Below are 20,692 nucleotides of genomic sequence, written 5' to 3'. Positions count from 1 at the left end.
GCCTTTATCATAACATAACACAAATGTATACTATTCAAAAACCACCGACAATAAAATTCCAAGGTTTCTTATTTTGTCCATTTTTGTTTCTCGACTCTGTTTCAGATTACATTCGCCATCTACAAGAAGCGTCCTTAGTCATCAGCACATCCTTTATCCTGTCAACGAAGTAAAAGCCCTGAACAACAATCGGTACAATAAAAACAAATGACTCCTCACACTCGCTGGCTGTTGGTTACTCATGGAGCACTTAAACCAATAAACTAGAAGTCTGGTTAGGCTGGTGACAAATCTTTCCTTTGGCACGTTTCAGGAAGAGCAAAACCCACCATCGTCAAAAGTCCGTTCTCCTTTGGGGACTCTCTTACTATTTCAGCGTTACTTAACTTCACACATTACAAACGTCACAACCATTCCAACTCTCACGAGGAAAAAAGAATAAACACAAGCTTTAAGTATTATTAAGTCAGTCAGAAAGCAAGATACATCGTCAACCATCACCTTCATTATCCGAAAAGGAAAGGCGAATCCGGAGCACCGATTGACTTCCCCTGAATCAGAGTATCAAAAACAAGACAAATCTCCTAGACCTGACCAATTCGCCGTGGCGGCGTCATTAGATTGATAAATCGCATTTTAAGCGGGCCGTCATCAACGAGTGGGCCCGAGGAAGCAATAAAAGGAAGCACGCCATCAGCTGTTGGCTATTTTGGATAGTAATTTGCAGAAGCACTCACTAAAAACGTGTTGGGAGCCACCTAAAAAGCCACACCATGATCAACATTGCCGGTGTAATTAGTATTGTTCTGTTCTACATCTTGATTTTGGCAGTCGGAATATGGGCCGGCCGGAAGAAGGAATCCGGAAACGATTCCGAGGAGGAGGTGATGCTTGCCGGACGATCGATCGGGCTGTTTGTGGGAATTTTCACCATGACAGGTAGGTAGTCTGAGGTAATCGGGTATCTTTGGTAGAGTACAGCTTCCAAAAGAAAGACTAACTTGAAGACATTAAATTCAAATAATCAGATACCTATTCCAAAGTTAAAAAAAAAAATCAAAGTACACGCAAAAACGGCAACGCTCAAAAATGTGTTCGGTCTGCTCATTTTTAGTAGACATCCATGCCGCACATGACTGTGTTGGAAACACACATTTTTTTAAAATTGCTCGTACGCTCACATAAGCATGTGTTTTGCAATAATTTCGACATGGCAACCTCACTGGGTTTATAAACCACCTTCAAATCAGGCCAAACATTTCAATAGGTCCTATCTGCATTTGAGAGGCTCTCTTTGTTCACTTTCTCTTTTAATTATTGCAATGTAATGGTACACTTTTCAACTACTTTTGCAGTACAAATCAAAAGACGATTGTTTTGACCATCGTTCTATGCAAGGAGACAATCATTATTCAAATAAACAGCTGAGATATTAACGAAACAGAGGGAAACCAAAGAGAGCCTCTCTTCTGCAGATTGGACCTTTAGACATGTTTGGCCTGAAATACCGAAAAATATTGATATTTTGCAAAAATGTGAGCGTACGAGCAATTTAAAAAAATGTATGTTTCCAACACAGTCCCTGTGCGGCATGGGCGCTACTCAAAAATGAGAGTTTTTATTTTAGAGAGTACATAGGGTATGAGTGCCATAAGTAACCTCATGCTCCCAAATTCATCGTATTCGAAAGCCATATGCTTAACCCTCCAGCAGTCGCGTCTTCGACCACCTTCAACGATACCACGCTCACGCTATGTACCACAAGCGTGCATTTTTTATGGTGCGTGTACTCAGTACACGACGCGACCGCTCCCGGCTTAATAAGGGAACCAATACCCTACTAAATTTGATGTTGTTCACGCATATGTGCAGTCAGAAACAATAAGGAAGACTGATTGTTCCCCCGTGTTTTCTTGGAATATAAAATAGTTTTCATCTTGTTGAAAAAAAAAAATGTCAGCCTTATTAAGAGGTGAACGCAATTTAACGGTTTATGAATGTGACGGATAGATTTCGTTAACCGTTAAATTGTGTTTGCTCATTAAATGAATCGCCTAAAATAACATGCCAAACCTATAAAACGATGGGCTTCTGCTTGATTTTAAGGAATCAAAGTTTCTAATGCATTCTATGTGACGATCACTTGGACCAATTCCTTTTTCTGAAATCTTATATCCTAAATGTTCAATTGTTGTCATGAATGAACATTTACTTAACTGCAGTGTGGATTATTTTTTTTTTTAATTTTTGAAAATTTTTTGAAAATTTGAAATACCTGCTTCAACTGCATATAAGAACCCATTTCTTTATTTTTTTAATCATTCACTTCTGGTTTTTGACCTTTTTGTTGACTGCAGCCTTACTGTTACGTTTTTCTCCCCGTTCCTGCCTTTTGATCATCGTTTCGGTTTTCTTTTCGGCGCGTTTCTCTTCTCGTTCATTCTTTTTTTTCTTGTTCTTTTGCTTTCATGAATTCAACAGAAGCTTTTTTACTCGTGGAAACTGATGGAGGACGAATAGTTTCTCGTTTCTACCTCTTTTGGGATGGTGCTGACAAGTTGAATGCAGCTACATCATCGAATACCGGCTCAATCATTGCCGAAACTTGAGTACCGTAATCCGGGGTCAAATTGATCACTTAAAAACAACTTTTGCGGATAACATCAGCGCCTGTTCAAATATTACCAAAAGAATATCTGTAAAACCAGTACCCAGTGGATCTCCATGGAAATTGATCAGTATACAATTAAGCATCGGTTGGAAAGGAAAATTTCCTTCACCACTTAATTTTGCTCTTCTAAAACCGAAAAACGCGTTTTAAATCTTACAACTAGTGAATTTATTACATTAAATGCAAAATTAAATTTCGAAATTTCCCCTTAAACGCCTAAAGTTAGGCACACACCTAAAGTCTATCACAAGAAATGACTATTTCTTCATAAAATGAACTTTTTATAACTATTTCATTTCCTGATTAGCTGCATTACATCCCTACCAAGGCTGCACAAAAATGTTAAAACAAAGAATTCACGGGAAGTCCTATTAGCAATTGATTGTTTAGTAGCAATGATTTAAGCTAAATGAGAAATACATTGCAAATTCCTTGAAAAAATAAGGCAAAACTAACATTTTCTAAAAAAAATAAAAGTCTACACTCATCTCTAGACATCTACGAATCAGATGACGTAAAAAGTTTAAGATCATTACGACGCTTAAGAGTTCCTAGTGTGGAATTACAATGTAGTACCCGAGTGATCAATTTCACCCCGCTGATCAATTTGACCCCGGTTTACGGTATCTGCTTCAACTTCATTGTTGGCCTGCGTAGATTCAACGTCTGTAAAGACAAAAGGTTATTTGAATGTTAGAAAATGTATATAGAAAGTATGTATTTACCATTCGACTCTAAAACAGGAACAGCATTGTGTCCACCCTCAGTTGTAGGATTGGCTCGGTGAGATGGTGTGGATGCGGTTACTCCACAACACTGTTTCATTCCTTGCCATAGATAGAACAAACTGGTATCTCCGATATTTCCTTTCCAGATCACGTCGTTTTCAGCCCTCTGGAACTCAGTATTCTGTTTAACAGTTAGGCGGCCTTCAAGCGCTTACAGATGCATGGATTCTTCTGGTGCCAGGGGCTCAGAAGCAACAGCGTTCGTAATTGATGAGACGGTTTCGTGGCCGGCACTGGCGGGTAGAGACGCGAAATCTACTGCATTCGCATAAATTCCACTTTTTCGGAATCCATTCCTGATCGCTAGTTGAACTAGTGTACAGATTCCTGCTTTAGGGATTGTTTGTCCTTCACGCCGGCTTCGTTCGTCGAGAACTACGTCGTCCCAATACCTTTTCAGGGGCGCAAAGAGCTCACGTCAAGAGGCTGGATGAGCTGCGTAGAGTTTGGGTACAGAGCAATCAAAACGATTTGATTCCGCAGACATAAATCAGTACTCACATGGCTCTTATGGCCGTCAACGAAGAGCAAAACAGGAAACGGAATTCTCTCCTTTTTCATCCAGTAATCCCTACATTATAGTCCTTAGGAGCACTTCGAGCGATTTCCCTCGGAAGCCGATGCTTGTATGGAAACAATACCAAAGGAGGTAGCTGCTGCCCAGCAGCACTTCCTGCAAACAGCGCTGTATTACTCTCCTTATCACTGTTGCCAAACACGGATTGAACATGCTTAATATCCTTCGGGGCCAAGAACTTTTGGTTTTGCACTACCAGATGGAAAGCAGTTTCGTCCAGGTTGAAAATTAGATGTGGCAATTTCAACAAATGTTCCATTCTTTCGTCAGTCGGCTGTTTGAATACTTCTTTAAACCAATTCCTCAGTTGGTGTTCTTCTACCTCCGCCCGGTTATTAAAAACGTTAGATTTCCTGGCGGATATTCCAGGGTGTCTTTCCATGTCCTACCTGGAATCCCGTTTTTGGACGGAGTTTTTAGCTTTCGCAGTCGGATAAATTGCCCCATAATCATCCGAATCCCTTTTTCGTGATTGGGAATCCCCTGTGAGCCGAGTTTTTAGTCCATCCCACAATGTTTCCCTCGTTATGTGTGGATAGCACTGCAGTGCCACCAGCTTGTGCTCCAATCGCGTATTTATCGTGGATTTTACCACGAAGAGTCTGTTCCGGAACTCGAAACCTACGGCTAACCAACCTCACTGGTGATCCGCACCGGATGGCATCAAGTGCTTTCTCTAGATCGTCTTCGGAATAGCGTTTCTTCTGGTCCATCCTATTCAAACAGTGCTGTAAACAAATGCACGGTGAATGGCGACCACCGAATTTTAGGGTTACCCATTTATCGTGCACTTTTTTTTATCTGTATTAACAAGATTTGTTGTAGCACTAGTCTTCTTTCATCGTTCATTCATTCATCTCGGGACCCACACTTTACTTCCCTTCCGAAGGAAGAACTCACATTTTGCGAGTTTGTCGGGAGTGCGTTAATGCATAATGCATACCTTTTATGTGAATTTGTCAGATTCTTGGTGGAATTAAATCGTAACTATATTTAGTTAACCGCTTAAATCGCGAAAGCGCACTTTACGTTTTTCTACTAAGAATGCAGTGGACGAGCTGGTTTACGCCAAATGTAAACAATCTTTAGTGTCAAAATAACATTGTAAAATGTTTCAACCACCGTTTTGACACAGAAGCAGTTTATTAGTGTTATACACGGAGAAAAATCAGTTCAGTTTGAAACAACCAACACGGTTGTTGAATTCCGAACCAGAAAATTAATTGTAAACAAACTACATTTTGCTGATTCAAACCATTTGGATTAGTTAGAAACGAACTACGAATTTAGTTGTTTTTACTAATCACTGTTTTCTCAAGAATGGTGATTTCAAACCAATATATTTGTTGTTTTCTAACATGAACTTAGTTTGTTTTAACCGGAATTCAGGTTGTTCCTTTTCAGTTAGAAATTGAAGAAACAAACCAACATGCTGGATTGAACCAACAAATACTGCCGGTTGAAATAAATTAAACTTTTTTTTGGAGATAAAACAACCGGACCGTTCATTTGAAACTAATATCTCGGTTTATTTAACCGTTATGTGGCCGGCAAACTTTTTGCTTTTTTCTACACCGTGTTTTTTAAATGGGTGCTGGGTACCCGGGTACCCTGCCGGCCACATAAGGGTTAAATGTTGTATCGCCGACACCGCTCGCACTGAGAACTGCCAATCATCTGAAGGTAAATCGTTTGATGAAACTATAGTTGTGCGCGTAAACAAGCTCGGAAGAAATATTAAGAGGCTCGGAAGATCATAAAGCTTGTTTCGGAAAATAAACCAAAAAGAAAGTAATAGCAAGTAAGTTTTTGATTATTGGGATGATATTCGGCATGATATAAACTTGTTACTAAATTTAAATTAGTTTCTTCCCATCAGCATAAAACAACAACATGGCGGAGGTGAGCGTTGGAGTTTTTTCCATACAGCGAACAATTTCTCATTTGACGAGAAGGAGAACGGGTGCTTCTGCGAGTGCGGTACCGGAGTTTGACCGGATTCTTCAGTGAGGCGATAACATATAAACCGGATTCATGGTCCGTACTACTTCCGTATCTTCCTGATCCATTTCCAGTGGAATCCTGCAGGCCCCGTCATACAATTCGAATTCACAAACTCATCTCCGGTGATATCTTGATCTCGGGTGTGATCTTGTTTGTGATCGTTCCCCCCAGTGGGATGAATAAAGTGTAAAGTTTAGTTTAGACATTTAAGCGATATTTGAAATACAATTTTACACATTTTTCTCATTTATTTGGAAAAAACCAAAAACAACAAACTGGTCGGTAAATTCAACAACCCAACCCCGTTTAATCTAAACTGTATCCCAGTAATTTTACCTGACACATTTTGGTTTGAAACAACTAATATTGGTGATCATTTTTAGAGCTGCCATATGGAACAACAAATATTTTTGTTGTTTTAAATGGATGGTTGTAAAAATAACTGGAAATTATGAAAATCCATCAACATGCTATTTTAGTTTGATTTAACTACCCAGGGCAGTAAAATCGAACAAAACCGTCGTTTGCGCCAACATTAACGTTGAATTACGGTTGAATTGAACTAAAATTTGTTTGTATTTACAAATATTTTTTCTCCGTGTAGTGAAAGTGATGAAATATTGTTTCATTATTCGATGGTAATATGTAAATATTGTAACGGTGACTGGCGCCTTGACGGTACTTGGCGTTTTGACAAAAACCTTAACGAAAAAGTTGAGAAAATCACGATTTTCTATCGCCTGTGACCACCGCATTTGAGGGGTATAGGGCACTGCATTGTTTTGATTTTGTATGGAATTTTGACGTTTCTTGGCCTTGTTGTTTACAAAATTTCTGTAAGAGTGAAAGAGAAGGCGAGAATTCCATGCAGTGCCCTATAAGTGATCTAAAGACTGCCCCAGAAAGTATGGACACGCCTACTCTTCAGTTGTCTGGGCCCGATCCATGGTTCTTGTTTCGGGCTTCGTTTTGGCTGTTTTTTGGCTTACTATAGGATTGAATATTCAAACGTTCCATGCCACGATGAACGTTGGAATTTGAAAGTTTTTTCTTGTGCTCAAATACCTCCATTATACTTTTATCCATACGAGGGTTAATAGGATCTTTATTTTTTACCCAATTTTTGTGTATGCTTAAACGCGAGACGGGCTTGGTAGTCTAGTGGCTACCGCTTCTGATTCGTATGCAGAAGGTCATGTGTTCAATCCCTGGCACGTCCCTTTCCTCCTACTTTGTATCTTACTATCTACTTTCTCTTTTTTCTCTACATATACAAAATAATTTCCATTACTGAATTATACTTATGAAAAGACAGAATCGTTAGGAGTCGTGGGTCTTGAAATCCATGGATTACGTTTTTATAACGGCAGTTTACTGTGGTTGATATTTTTCCGATAACCATAATTTCATACACGAACTTTTAAAAATCCTCTTCGGGAAACTTCATTCGATTCAATATAAATACACTAGAACTTCAATGGCGCTGTAATCACTTTTCCTATTCAATTATTTTATAAGCTTTAACTGCAATAATTATCTATTTTTAAGTGTCCATCTTGTGAAGGGTTCTTTGTTTTGGTAAACAAAATTTATTTGACACTTCTAGTACCATTAATGACGCTGTAAGGGCGTTTCAAACTAGATGTTAGTCACACGAACGGTCGCAACATTGGACTTCTGTGGCTAATTATTCTAATTTAGATTCCTTAAACGGAAATGGACGTCTGCTTCTTCCAGCTAATTCATTGTTGTATGTTGTATTATTCCAAATCTTGATCGGATAGCTCCATACCAAACTGCATGATGAAGGATGGTATGACTCGACAAAGAGTAGAGTTTCTTAAAATTTTCTATATTTTCTATCCATGATTTTGATGTGACTTCATTCGTATTGAAAAGTGAAATAAATTTGTTGACATCCGGCGGGTGTATCGGAAATAGGCTCCTAAAGTCCTATCGGGATTCTTGTTTTAAACCACAATATATGGTTCAAGAGTACATATTTACTCATTTTTTACGTTTTTATTAACCGTAGTTGAAAATATATATTTTTTATTTTTTTAGCATTTTGTCTCGTCCCTAGCTTATTACACATACTTTGAGTGATTTTTTTTCACCGTGTATGTCAGATAGGAACATTTTTGAAATCCCAGTGCGAAAAATGTCGAGCTCAGTCACACAAGGTTGACCTCAAATGTCAAAGTAGAACTATTTACTATTTTTTTTATTTCGAATTTTCTCATTATTCCTTTGTTTTTCAAGTTCGAGTAAAGTACAATTCCGATTAGAATACCATGCTTGATCGTATTATTCAGTATAAGCGAGATTTCGTCTTTAATTTTAGGACCCTATTGATTGATAAACGCTTCTTGAATTACAGCGTTTGAAAAATGAACGATGTTTTGAACTCCCTCATTTTCAATTTAAAGCAATCTGACAGCCGTCCTGGACTACTGGCAGTATGACGTGCATCTCGAATTGTTTTGGTTTCCACGATGGAAAAATCGTTGATCCCACTTCTGAAGTTCCCGAGCAGAAGAGCATACCTTACAAATACCATGCGAAGAGCAACATGTGCTCTAATACCTAAAATTGTTATTTCTGCGTTATTCTACAAAATGTCATGAGAACATCATAATAACATTTGGAGGTACTTGAGCAGAGTTAATTTTAGGTATGCATTAATTATTGAAATAACAAGACTTGTTATTTTCTAGGTGTTATTTATACAAAATTTTGATATTCGTTTTTGTTATTTTGCCTCTTATTACCACCCAATGAAGGGCATATCAAGGTATGGTAGTATTTAAGATAAATACCTTGATATGTTATTCTCTTGTTATTTTCTTCTGCTCGGGTTGTAGAAGTAATCTAGTCGATGGTTGGGAACAGAATGTATTTATTGACACAAGGTATTCCTAACTGTCCAACCCTAGGCCTACATAACGGAAACGGAAATGAACAACGTACTACTACAGTAGTATGGGACACGCTTGTATGGAAAAAATAAATCCTCGCTCCAGTCGACTTTTTAGATCCCATTTAGGTCCCATATGAACTGTACAAAATTTCAGCGCAATACCTGATACCTTGTTGGCTACAAAGTAACTTTACTCCAATGCCGAGCGTATAGTAGAGCACCATCTTCGTCGGTCTTGGGCGATGTTCCTCCAGTTTCCCCGAACGTGTAGGGATCGTAGATCTTCTTCAACCGCGTGCAGCCAGCGAGTTCGCGGCCGCCCACGAAGTCGCCTACCTCTACCGGGTTCTTTGCTGAATATTATTTTCGCTATTCTTTCTTCCGACATTCGCACTACGTGTCCAGCCCACTGAAGTCTGCCGTATTTTATACGTTTGACAATATTCGCATCTTCGTACACTTGGTACAACTCGTGGTTCATGCGTCTGCGCCACACTCCATTTTCTTGTTTCCCACCGAGAATTGTCCGCAGCACTTTGCGCTCAAAAACTCCAAAAGCTTTTCGGTCTACCTCCTTTAACGCCCACGCTTCGTGACCGTAGAGGGCAACCGGAAGAATCAGCGTCTTATACAGAGCGAATTTTGTTTGCGTTTGCAAGTTACGGGACCTAAGCTGGCTACGCAATCCGTAAAAGGCCCTATTCGCAGCTGCAATACGCCTTTTCACTTCACGGGAAACGTCATTGTCACATGTCACAAGTGTTCCAAGATAAACAAATTCTTCAACAACATCAAACACTTCCCCATCAATCACTACCTCAGCACTAACACCACTAGGCCTACTTCTGTCTCTACCCGCTATCATGTACTTCGTCTTGGTAGAGTTAATCGTCAAGCCTCGATGCCGATGAGATCAATATCGTCCGCAAAACCGAGGAGCATGTGCGACCGTGTGATGATAGAGCCATTCCTCTGCACGCCTGACCTCCTAATCGCTCCTTCGAGTGCAATGTTGAACAATAAATTTGAAAGAGCATCCCCCTGCTTCAATCCATCCAAGGTCACAAACGACGTAGACACTTCGTCCGCGATCCGAATACTTGATTTTGATCCATCCAGCGTTGCGCGTATCAGCCTAATTAGTTTCGCCGGAAAACCATGTTCTGACATTATCTGCCAAAGCTCATTTCTTTTCACTGAATCGTACGCTGCTTTAAAATCAATGAACAGATGGTGAGTCTGCAAGTTATATTCCCGAAATTTATCTAGGATCATCCGCAGGGTAAGCATTTGATCCGTCGTTGACCGGCCCTCACGAAAACCAGCCTGGTATTCGCCGACGAAGGACTCCTCAAGAGGTCGCAGTCTGTTGAACAGGACACGCGACAGTATCTTATACGCCGAATTTAAAAGGGTAATCCCTCTGTAATTGGCACACTCCAGTCTGTGCCCTTTCTTGTAGATTGGGCATATGAGGCCATCCAACCAACTGGTGGGCAATTCTTCATCCTCCCAAATCTTTATAATAATCTGATGGATTGATTGATGTAGCTGCTCGCTTCCGTGCTTAAGAAGTTCGACCGGGATCTCGTCCTTCCCAGCAGCCTTGCTGTTTTTCAGCTCCTTAAGGGCCTTTTTAACCTCATCCAGTGTTGGTGGTTCCACTGCTTGACTGTCATCCATTATGTTAATCCTGTTCCTGGGTGCTCCTTCACTGCTACCATTCAACAAATCTTCGAAGTGCTCCTTCCACCTGGCTGCCACCATTGTTTTGTCTGTCAGCAAATTTCCTTCCCGGTCATTGCACATGGCGGGCACTGGCGCAGTCTTGTGCCGCGCGCCATTGACAGTTGCATAAAATCTCCGCATATCGTTCCTGTCCTAGGGGCGCAGTCTTGTGCCGCGCGCCATTGACAGTTGCATAAAATCTCCGCATATCGTTCCTGTCCTAGTTCATGTCCATACTTTCCTGCGCTTCAGCAATAACACTCTCTTCGTGTTGCCGTTTTTTCCTGCGGTGGATTCGTTTCTCTTCTGCTCTTGCAACCCTGTACCGCTCTCTGTTCTGCCGGGTACCGGCCACTAGCATTCGACTTCTGGCGGCATTTTTTTCGTTCGTCGCTCGTTGGCAGTCCTCGTCAAACCAACCATTACGTTGGCGTCGCTGAGCGGTACCAATCACCTCTTGCGCTGTTGTTGTCACTGCTTCGTGGATACTTCCCCACAAGCTGTTGACATCTCCAGATCCGTTGGTCTCTCCTCAGCGCAATAGGTGTAACTATAATTTAGCGCAAGCGGATCAAAGTTTTCATAGTATTTACTATGGGAGAAGTTACACTTTCAGATAAAAAATCCCAGAGGTCGCCCCTTGTCTCTTTAAGGTGACTCCCCGTATCACTCCTATTTCAGCACTTCTTTTTCGATTCTTATTTGTAACAATCATCGAGCGCAACAGTAGTGGTGTTGCCTTTTTACATTTGTTTTATAAACAAACAAACAAAAACAGCACCTCTTTGTCTCGCTTTCACCAATGAAAACATTTCAAGATTATTAATCATTTAAAAGCAAATCAAGCAGTAGACTACTCTGTTTTGCTAAATAACAATGAAGCATGTCTCAATATTACGAAAAACACCGAATTTTATGTGTAATAAGCAAAAATGATCGAATACTCTTAGTATGCTCTTCCGCTGTTGATGTTTGCAAGCAGCAGCAGTGTTGGCAGACAGCGCGGAGGAAATTTCACAAATAACAAATATTTGCTTTTATTACTATCATATGTGATTCAAAGTACAACAATTATCATTCGAAGAATAGTTTTCGATTTTACGACGTATAATCGATAAATTTGAGTTGACCATTTCAATGATTTTGATTGATTTTATTGATGAATTGGCCCGCAAGATCGACATCACTGCGTTCAATGATCGATGATTGTGCGCTGGACAGCACCGTCGCGTCGCGCTGCTGCCGTCGTCGTTGTACTGTGGTGGGTGGTAAACATTGCCATCGAACTCTTGGTGCGGTTGAGACAAATTTGAATAATTGAGACAAATTTGAAATATCTTGCGTGAAGTGGAGAATTTTAGAGAAAAGGTAAGCGTCGATTTTCTTACGTAAATGTATTAGTGCAATACTGTGTAAAGTTGAATTTGGATGATGATTCTGAAGAAGCCATTTTGTGATGACACAAGAAAAGGCCTTAATTCAAATCGATCAACGCTTCTTGTAGAAAAATCATTTATAAAACTTCCCTTCAAAGACCGCAAAACGATTGGGTGCATGTGGAAAAAGTTATTGGTTTATTACCGATTAGTGATCCAACGCACGGCTTTTTGTTGTTTTATTAGCAGCACTGCTGCCGTTGTTGAATGGGGTGGCGGGAGGCATCACCACCCCCAGAAACAGCAGCAGCCAAGGCAGCAGCTACAGTGCTGCTAATAAATAAAAACAAAAAGCCGTTTGTTGGATCACTAATCGGTAATAAATCAATAACTTTTTCCACAAGCATCCAATTGTTTTGCGGTCTTCGAAGGAAAGTTTCATGAATGATTTTTCTACAAGAAACGTTGATCGATTTGAATTAAGGAGACAAGGAGCGAAATCTGGGATTTTTTATCTGAAAGTATAACTTTCCCATTAGTAAATTCTATGAAAACCTTGAACCGCTTGCGCTAAATTATAGTTTCAGCGATTGCGCTGAAATTTTGCACAGTTCATATGGAACCTGAATGGGATCGAAAAAGTCGACTGGAGCAAGGATTTGATGTTTGTCCCATACTACTACTACAGTACCTGGTATTGGTATGATGGCCGCACTAAGGAAGAGTGCTGGAGTTAAAGCCTGTATCCGCAATAATCGGAACACAGAAATAAAGCTGTAACTCTGCTACGAATAAAAAAAAACGGACAAAAAAATTTACTAAATGCTCAATGATGTTGGTTTATTATTTGTGCCAAATTTCATAAAAATCGGTGCATTACTTTTAACTGTAGCTCAAAAACAAAACGATGTGCGTTTAACTATTTTGTACAGTCACGACCAATTTTCATCTGCATGACAGATGGTTATTTTGCGCTACCGACCAAAGTACAGCAAGAATAGTAACGAAATTTCGTAGGCAGTTGTGATACATACAAAGGCACTTTCATACAAAATTTCATCAACTTTGATCAACTGGTGTGAGAGCTACCAGCTTTGATAGGCGTGAGTGTTTGTGAAAAGTTTCGTGTTTTTCATATGTGATGTTAGCCTATTCATAGCTTTTAAATGCCTCGGTCAATTTCCATGAAATTTTCACAGAATATAGGTAATTAAGTGCATACTATGCCTGCAAAATTTCATGATTTTTGGAATTGTACTTTCAACCGTACAATCTGAAAAATAAGGGGTGCTCACTAATTACTGTCAAAAGGGGTAAAATCAGGGTTAGTCCCAATACATGTTTTGGCTATAAAATTTTTGATAATACGACGATTTTTTTGATATTTTGCCCATGCAAGAAACGTATATTGAGAGGTTTGTGTTTGTGTTTCAGCCACATCCTTTTTCAATTTCAAAAGTTAAAGCGATGACAAGCAAATCTAGGTGCTGTACAAAATTCAAATGCCCACGTTCTACTATTTCATTGCTACAGCAAAAAGTACTGCCCTGATTCAGATGAAATTTTGCAGGTGAAATCTACACATCTTAAGATGTTCCCAGGTGAAATTTGAGCAATTTCAAAGAGTCCATTGCAGAGTTATTGCTGTATTTCTGTGTCCCGATTATTGCGGATACAGGCTTTAGTGGTGACAGCCCACTGATGAGGTTATCAATTACTTATGCTATGTTCAGACTGGAAACTATATAACATGTTATTCAAAGTATCACCATGAAAACACGTTTAAGAAAGTGAGATTAGCTTGATGACTTTTTTTTTCTCAGAATGAATAGATAACATGTTTTTTAGAAAGCAGTGTGAAAATATCATATTAGACGTGTTAGCCCCTTGGTACCTATATTGAAAACAGATGTCATATGTATGTACGTCTTCTTCTCTTATTCTTCTTGGTGTAATGTCCCAACTGGGACAAAGCCACCTTCTCAAGTTAGTGTAATGTTCTATGAGCACTCCCATATACCTTCCTGTGCCAATGACCATTTTGCATGTGTACATCGTGTGGCAGGCACGAAGATACTCTATACCACGGTTTCGCAACCTTCGTTTCGCGCTTGCAGGCCGGGGGTCGCGAGAGCCCTATATTATACCGCGATGCTCTATACCCAAGAAAGTCAAGGGAACTTTCTTTACGAAAAGTTCCTGGGCCGACTGGGAATCGATCCCGGCAGCCTCAGCACGCCTTTACAGCTGTGGCTATAGGGGTCGTGTGGGAGTTAAATGACGAAACGAGACAGTATTGTTCAATGTCTAGTATTATTATACAGCCCGTACTTACCCGTGATTGTGAATAGACGTCGACGTAATCGAAGTGCGTGTAATTATTTTCAACAAGTTAACTGATCCCGGGATGTTAATTATAATTGTCTGGTCGATTGTCCTGGTTGCTCTTGTCCACTGAGCTGCCATACACAACGTAGTTTACCTAATTACCATGTCAATAGTAATGCCTACCGGTGCGTTTTATATTAACTTTCTATATACTATTGCACCCCACTGCTGTAGCTTTGCAACAAGAATTAACGAGTATTATTCTCCCATTTCTCCCTCTATACAGCCACATGGGTCGGCGGCGGGTACATCAACGGTACAGCGGAGGCAATCTACACATCCGGCCTGGTCTGGTGCCAGGCTCCGTTCGGCTATGCACTTAGTTTGGTTTTCGGTAAGTGAATACTTGTGTGATGCCTCGTTTTACCAATTTTCGGCACAAATAGCAAAACTGTTGGAGTTAACAAAGTAATTTAATCTTTGAAATTTAATTCGATTTTCTTCCTTTCTCAGGTGGAATCTTCTTCGCCAATCCGATGCGAAAGCAAGGTTACATCACCATGTTGGATCCGCTGCAGGACAGCTTTGGAGAGCGCATGGGAGGACTGCTGTTTTTGCCGGCTCTGTGCGGAGAGGTGTTCTGGGCTGCCGGTATCCTGGCCGCCCTCGGCGCTACCCTGTCGGTCATCATCGACATGGAACAGGAGACCTCGGTTATCCTGTCCGCGTGTATCGCGGTATTCTACACCCTGTTCGGAGGGCTGTACTCGGTGGCGTACACCGACGTCATACAGCTGTTCTGTATCTTCATCGGGCTGTGGATGTGTATTCCGTTCGCTTGGTCCAATGACCACGTCAAGAGCTTGTCGGGGATGGATGTCGACTGGATCGGCGAAATCGGCGAGGGTTATCATTGGTATTATGCAGACTATGGACTACTGTTGATATTCGGTGGCATACCATGGCAGGTGAGTGAGTTTTTTTTTTCATTATTTTCAAAAGGGATCCTAGCTAGAAAAGGTGTACATATTATTTTGGGAGCTGACAAATCTATGCCAGTTTGGTTTCTAAGCGAAAATGGTTTTAAAATATTGTTCTTAGTAAACATGTTTGTTTCTAAGCAGGATTATGATTCGTTTCTGATAGACAGATTTTAACACATTTTACTTTTTGAGAAGTTTGCTTGACATATGTAATACACAAAATACTTGAGATGTTGCTCCCAAATTACCTAGGAAGACCATTCCTATTGTTCAGCAGAGCGCTCATATTTTCATCTTTCTCAAAACTAAAGATAATAGCACTGTTTGATTTGATTCTTATTTCTTTATATTTTGTTAGAACAGTAGTTAAGCGTTATCAACTTTAAAACAAACTTTTTCACCATTTAGGTATATTTCCAACGTGTTTTGTCGAGCAAAACAGCTGGACGGGCCCAAATCTTATCCTACGTGGCCGCTTTTGGCTGCATCCTAATGGCAATCCCACCAGTTTTGATTGGAGCCATCGCGAAAGCAACTCGTAAGTATCTTAACTTTTATACACATTCCATTCGTTACCATAATTCTTGAAACGTTGACCCAACCGCACAGCATGGAACGAAACTGACTACAAAGGCCCCTGGCCGCTGACAGCCCAGGAGACCAGCATGATTCTGCCGATGGTGCTGCAGTACCTGACGCCGGACTTTGTGTCATTCTTCGGCTTGGGGGCCGTGTCCGCTGCGGTCATGTCCTCGGCCGATTCATCAGTATTATCCGCGTCGTCCATGTTTGCCCGGAACGTGTACCGACTGATCTTCCGCCAGCGTGCCTCAGAAATGGAAATTATCTGGGTGATGCGCGTATCGATCCTGGTGGTGGGCATCCTCTCCACCATAATGGCCCTAACGATACCCTCCATCTACGGTTTGTGGTGAGTGCTCTTTTCCTTTGCTTTACGGCTTTCATTGTTTTCCGGGAAAGTGGTTTTGCACTACATGTAACTGTATACGCAATGATGACTATTCGGAACTTTCGTGCTGATGACACATCGAAACAAATGGAGTCTCATTCCCTTTATTTTAATGGACAAGCGGACAAGCACATTTTGTGTGTGATTTTATTTATGTATGTAATGCTCATCCAGTTTTCTGATTTAGCAAATCCCTCTGGCTAGAAGCTTTCTCTGGCCAACGTTTTCAAATTATATCGCTCGTATAATTACTCTCATATTGATATCCCGACTAGAAAACTAAATTAATAATACATGACCCGATCAGAAAGGGATAACAAAATTATAACCGATTAAGTTATTTATTTCAAAGATTTTTCATAACAGAATGAGTTATAAAATGAGTTACAAAAATTATAACTAAAATTGCTCTAGTCATAACATAATTATAACAGGTCTTGATACAATTATAACAAGCTTATAACAAAATGAGATATAAAAAATCATTCAAAAAATATCACATGTTGTTATAAAGCAGTTATAAATATATTGGGTAAAAATTAAGTAGTGTAAAAATTAACTCATTTTTGGGTAATCAATTTTTAGAGTGAAACTTTATTTTTAGTAAAAAGTTACTGGCATCAAAAAACTTCTCCACATAGTATACATAAAACCCAGGGATTCGAACCTACGACGGCTAGAACCTAGAACAGGAACTCGTCGTTTTTACCAGTGTGGCCATCACAGCACTTGAAGTGAGGGGCGACATATGCTGAAATGGTTCTTCATATTGGTAGCTCCTCTATAAATAGACTCGCTGATCCAACATACCGAAGAGGGAAAGTATGACGTCACCATACCCAGTTATGACGTCACCATGCACGTTACTACAGCCCATTTAGTCCCTCATCTTCAATGTCGTGTGCGCTCGTTGTGCACTAGAGCCAGCGTTCACTACTTCGGAGCTGGAGCCCACATCGCTGTGCCTACGCGAATGGACGTCACACGAAACTGTTTTTAATACAGTTGATAGCAATTATATCTTCGTGTTATTAACTAAGTTGAACATTTAGCTAATAACTTTCAAATAGTGAAAAGCGTGGAACTAAGCACTAGTTGCACCAGCGTTTGTTTGAATGTTTAAAGCGTTTTTTTTTTGGCATGTTTTATTTCATTATTATTTAATGATATTCCTTCTGCCAAGTTGTTCAGTAGTATTATGGCGCTTAAGTGGTGAATGTTTCGGTAGGAATATCCACCGCAAATTCTTGCAGGAATGTTCCCTTGGAGGAATTTATGAATGAATTTTTAAAAGGATAAAAAAAACATTTCCCTAATGAGTCATTGGTGTAATTGTCGATAAAATTTGTAAAGAAACCTTTTGATAAATACTTGAAGTAATTTGTTTTCGAACACAGAGTGGTCAGGATATCCAAAGGAATATCAAAACACTTCGTTTCGCTGTTGAACTAAATATTTTATTAACTCAGTACATAACTACTTCGATCGGCAGATATGCATACACAGATTATCCATGCGGAAAAAAGCTGTAGTTAATTGTAGTGATATTCACAACAGAACTAAGAAATTGGAATTGGATTGAAAAGTTTAACTTTAAAACTAGAACTTCAATAATTACTGAGATCCTTCAGAATTTCTGATGGATTTTTCCTGATGGAGTATCCTTTGAGTAATTTGTGATGCATAGGCTGAAGTAATTTATTAAGAATGTCTTAAAGTTTTTTTTTTTGAATCTCTGAAGAAGCTCTCAAGGGAGGAAATGTATGTGGGGTTTTTAACTTAAGTTAAAACTTGCGGCAAATCCCTATTACGAATGATCTGTATACTGTACAATTGTATACATATCAGTAATTTGAGCTGAGCGCTCCGACAGATCAAAGGCGACATGATCTGGTCAGTGAAATATAATTGGTGAATTGGAATGTGTTTTCGTGTTCTATGATCATAGATGATGGCTCATAGGAGTGGTTTACTTGGGATCCCAACATGTATACGGAATATACTTTCAACAAATCCTTGGGGCAAAATTCTTAGAAGAATTCAAAGAGGAGGCCATGGAAAAAATCATGGAGGAATTGTTGAAGAATTTCTAAGAGGATTACCCGGAAGAATACGTGGAGGAATTTCTTAAGGATTTTTTGCAGAAATTCCTGGAGGAATGCTTTGAAAATAATTGGAAAGAATCTCTAGAGGAATTTCTTGGAGGAATTACCGTAGGAATCTTTAGAGTAATTTTTTGAAGGAATCTTTGGAAGTCTTTCTTAAGAAATCCTTGGAGAAATTGCTGAAGAATTCTCCAACCAGAATTTCAAGAGGAACTCTAGGGGATATCTCTTTAAGCACTTTTGGAAAAATATTTGAATATTTGCCTGGAGGATCGTCATTAAGAATTCACGTAGGAATAGTGGAAGAACTTCTAGTGAGCTCCCTAGAAGACCTACAAGAGAAATACTTTTAATATCTCTAGAAATATTCCCTGAAAGTACTCCGTGGCCATCCATAATAAACAGACAACCTGTAAGACATGTATAAAATCCTGTAAACAAATGTAAACACCGCCGTTCAATTACATATAACATTTTTCGCTTGAGAGCCAAGGACTTCTCGACAACTTTGCTGATGAGTGATGATCCGACCTTCCTAGGACAGCAGAATAATGAGATTTAACATATCAAATAGCTCGTAATAGTGAAATTGTGCAAAAAATATTACACCGATTCGAGGATTTCAAGAATCATGAACAACTTTGCTGAACATACGAACTGTGCAGGTGATCTGGATCATGATAAGAAATATTTAAAATTACCCAATATCATCACGTAATGGTGGAGTTGCTTACCTTATTTTCCACCTTCCAAAGACATAAGATTTCTGTACAAATTTGATGAAGATATGAGTTGTTTTGGTAGTTAATACAATAAAGGATATAAACAATTTTGTATTCTCTAAACACAGTGGCGCCCATACAGCGGTTAATTTACGCACGAAACACTACCAAAAAATATTGATTAGTTACACATTGCATTTTAAAAATTATTACAGAGTTTGTTATAATGTTGATGTAATGATGATCAAATCACATATTCATTTATTGTAACTGACTTTGTTAGAACCTTGAAATAATACAAACTAGTTTTCGTACCGATTCCAACAAATATATCTAAATATAACAAACCTTGATATAGATATCAATCGTTGATATAATTTGGTTATGTTTTTGTTATGCCTTTCTCATCGGGGATGGTGTTAAAATAACTAAAATTGTAACAAAAAGTACACTGGTCTAATCAAGACAATAACTTATTGTGTTATAATCAAATCAAAATTATAATAAAATTCGATACGAATTTAAGCTTCAAGATTACTATCAAAGTTTGATACAGTTTTGTAACATTACTGTGTAAATGTCGAAGAATCAAAACTAAATTATGAGTTATAAAACAGCATTTATAACATAATGTGATAAAATTGAGTTAAAGTATTTAAAATACGCCAAAGATATTAAATATGATTATAGCACTATGAGTCATGAATAACATGGTTTGTTATGATTATGTTATATTTTTGTTACAATTTTCTAGTCAGGTTGGTTGGCTCTAAATGTTAAAAATTCGAAGATTTGAAGTGAAACACGACACTCACATTTTCATTCGCGTTTCGTACCATTCATAGTCGTCTATTTTTTTTATTCTATTCCCTCTGCCATACATATTTTTTTACACAACGTCAAATGCCTGGTGACAAATGTACAGTTTGACTCAATAAACGCACTTGTAAATCTTGAAATTGATAGTTTGTTTCTTAAGAATATAATCATTTCAATTTCCTAGAAAAGTGTAGCATGTACCACCCTTACTGTGCCCCTCACAATGGATACGTTTGCGTTTGCATAACAGTAGTTTGACAGATTTCCCATGGAAAAATGCAAAAAAACAAACTTTGACGGAACGGACGCTATGTGTTTCAGGTTTAAGAATCAAATCATCTTTGATCACAAGACAGAGCTGACATTTCAGCTTGCATTCTATTTGGGAACTGGGAACTCAAATGGTGATGAGCAAGCCATGGAACGCCGTGTTCTCGGAGAAACGAGTAAGAATCGACCATATCTTCATTAGGGCCTGTCCATAATCTACGTAGACTCTGAGGGGGGACGGGGGGTCTGGCCAAAGTCTACGCTCCATACAAATTTCGAAAATTTTGTATGAGCAAAAGTCTACGAGGGGGAGGGGGGGGGGTCTCAGATGGCCGAAAAAAAGTCTACGTAGTTTATGGACAGCGCCTAGACGAAAATGGTGGCGGATCCTTTCTGATGTGCGGAACAAGTGTAGATGAATCGACAGGAGG

At 39.3% G+C, this 20,692-nt stretch overlaps 1 protein-coding gene across 1 annotated transcript in view; it reads left to right on the top strand.

Moving 5' to 3' along the window:
* Window positions 1-20,692, top strand: part of LOC109430734 (high-affinity choline transporter 1) — a 93,709-nt gene that overhangs the window by 42,512 nt on the left and 30,505 nt on the right. The window contains exons 2-6 of the mRNA XM_019706812.3: window positions 106-939; window positions 14,679-14,786; window positions 14,906-15,360; window positions 15,784-15,913; window positions 15,985-16,306. Of these exons, the coding sequence (XP_019562357.2) occupies window positions 774-939; window positions 14,679-14,786; window positions 14,906-15,360; window positions 15,784-15,913; window positions 15,985-16,306 (1,181 nt within the window). The 5' untranslated portion in view covers window positions 106-773. The remainder of the gene's footprint in view (window positions 1-105; window positions 940-14,678; window positions 14,787-14,905; window positions 15,361-15,783; window positions 15,914-15,984; window positions 16,307-20,692) is intronic.

This window comes from Aedes albopictus, chromosome 1, assembly GCF_035046485.1.
Source record: "Aedes albopictus strain Foshan chromosome 1, AalbF5, whole genome shotgun sequence".
NCBI lineage: Eukaryota > Metazoa > Arthropoda > Insecta > Diptera > Culicidae > Aedes > Aedes albopictus.
Note: the sequence above shows the minus strand (reverse complement) of the source record. Positions and strands in the feature narration are given on the sequence as shown.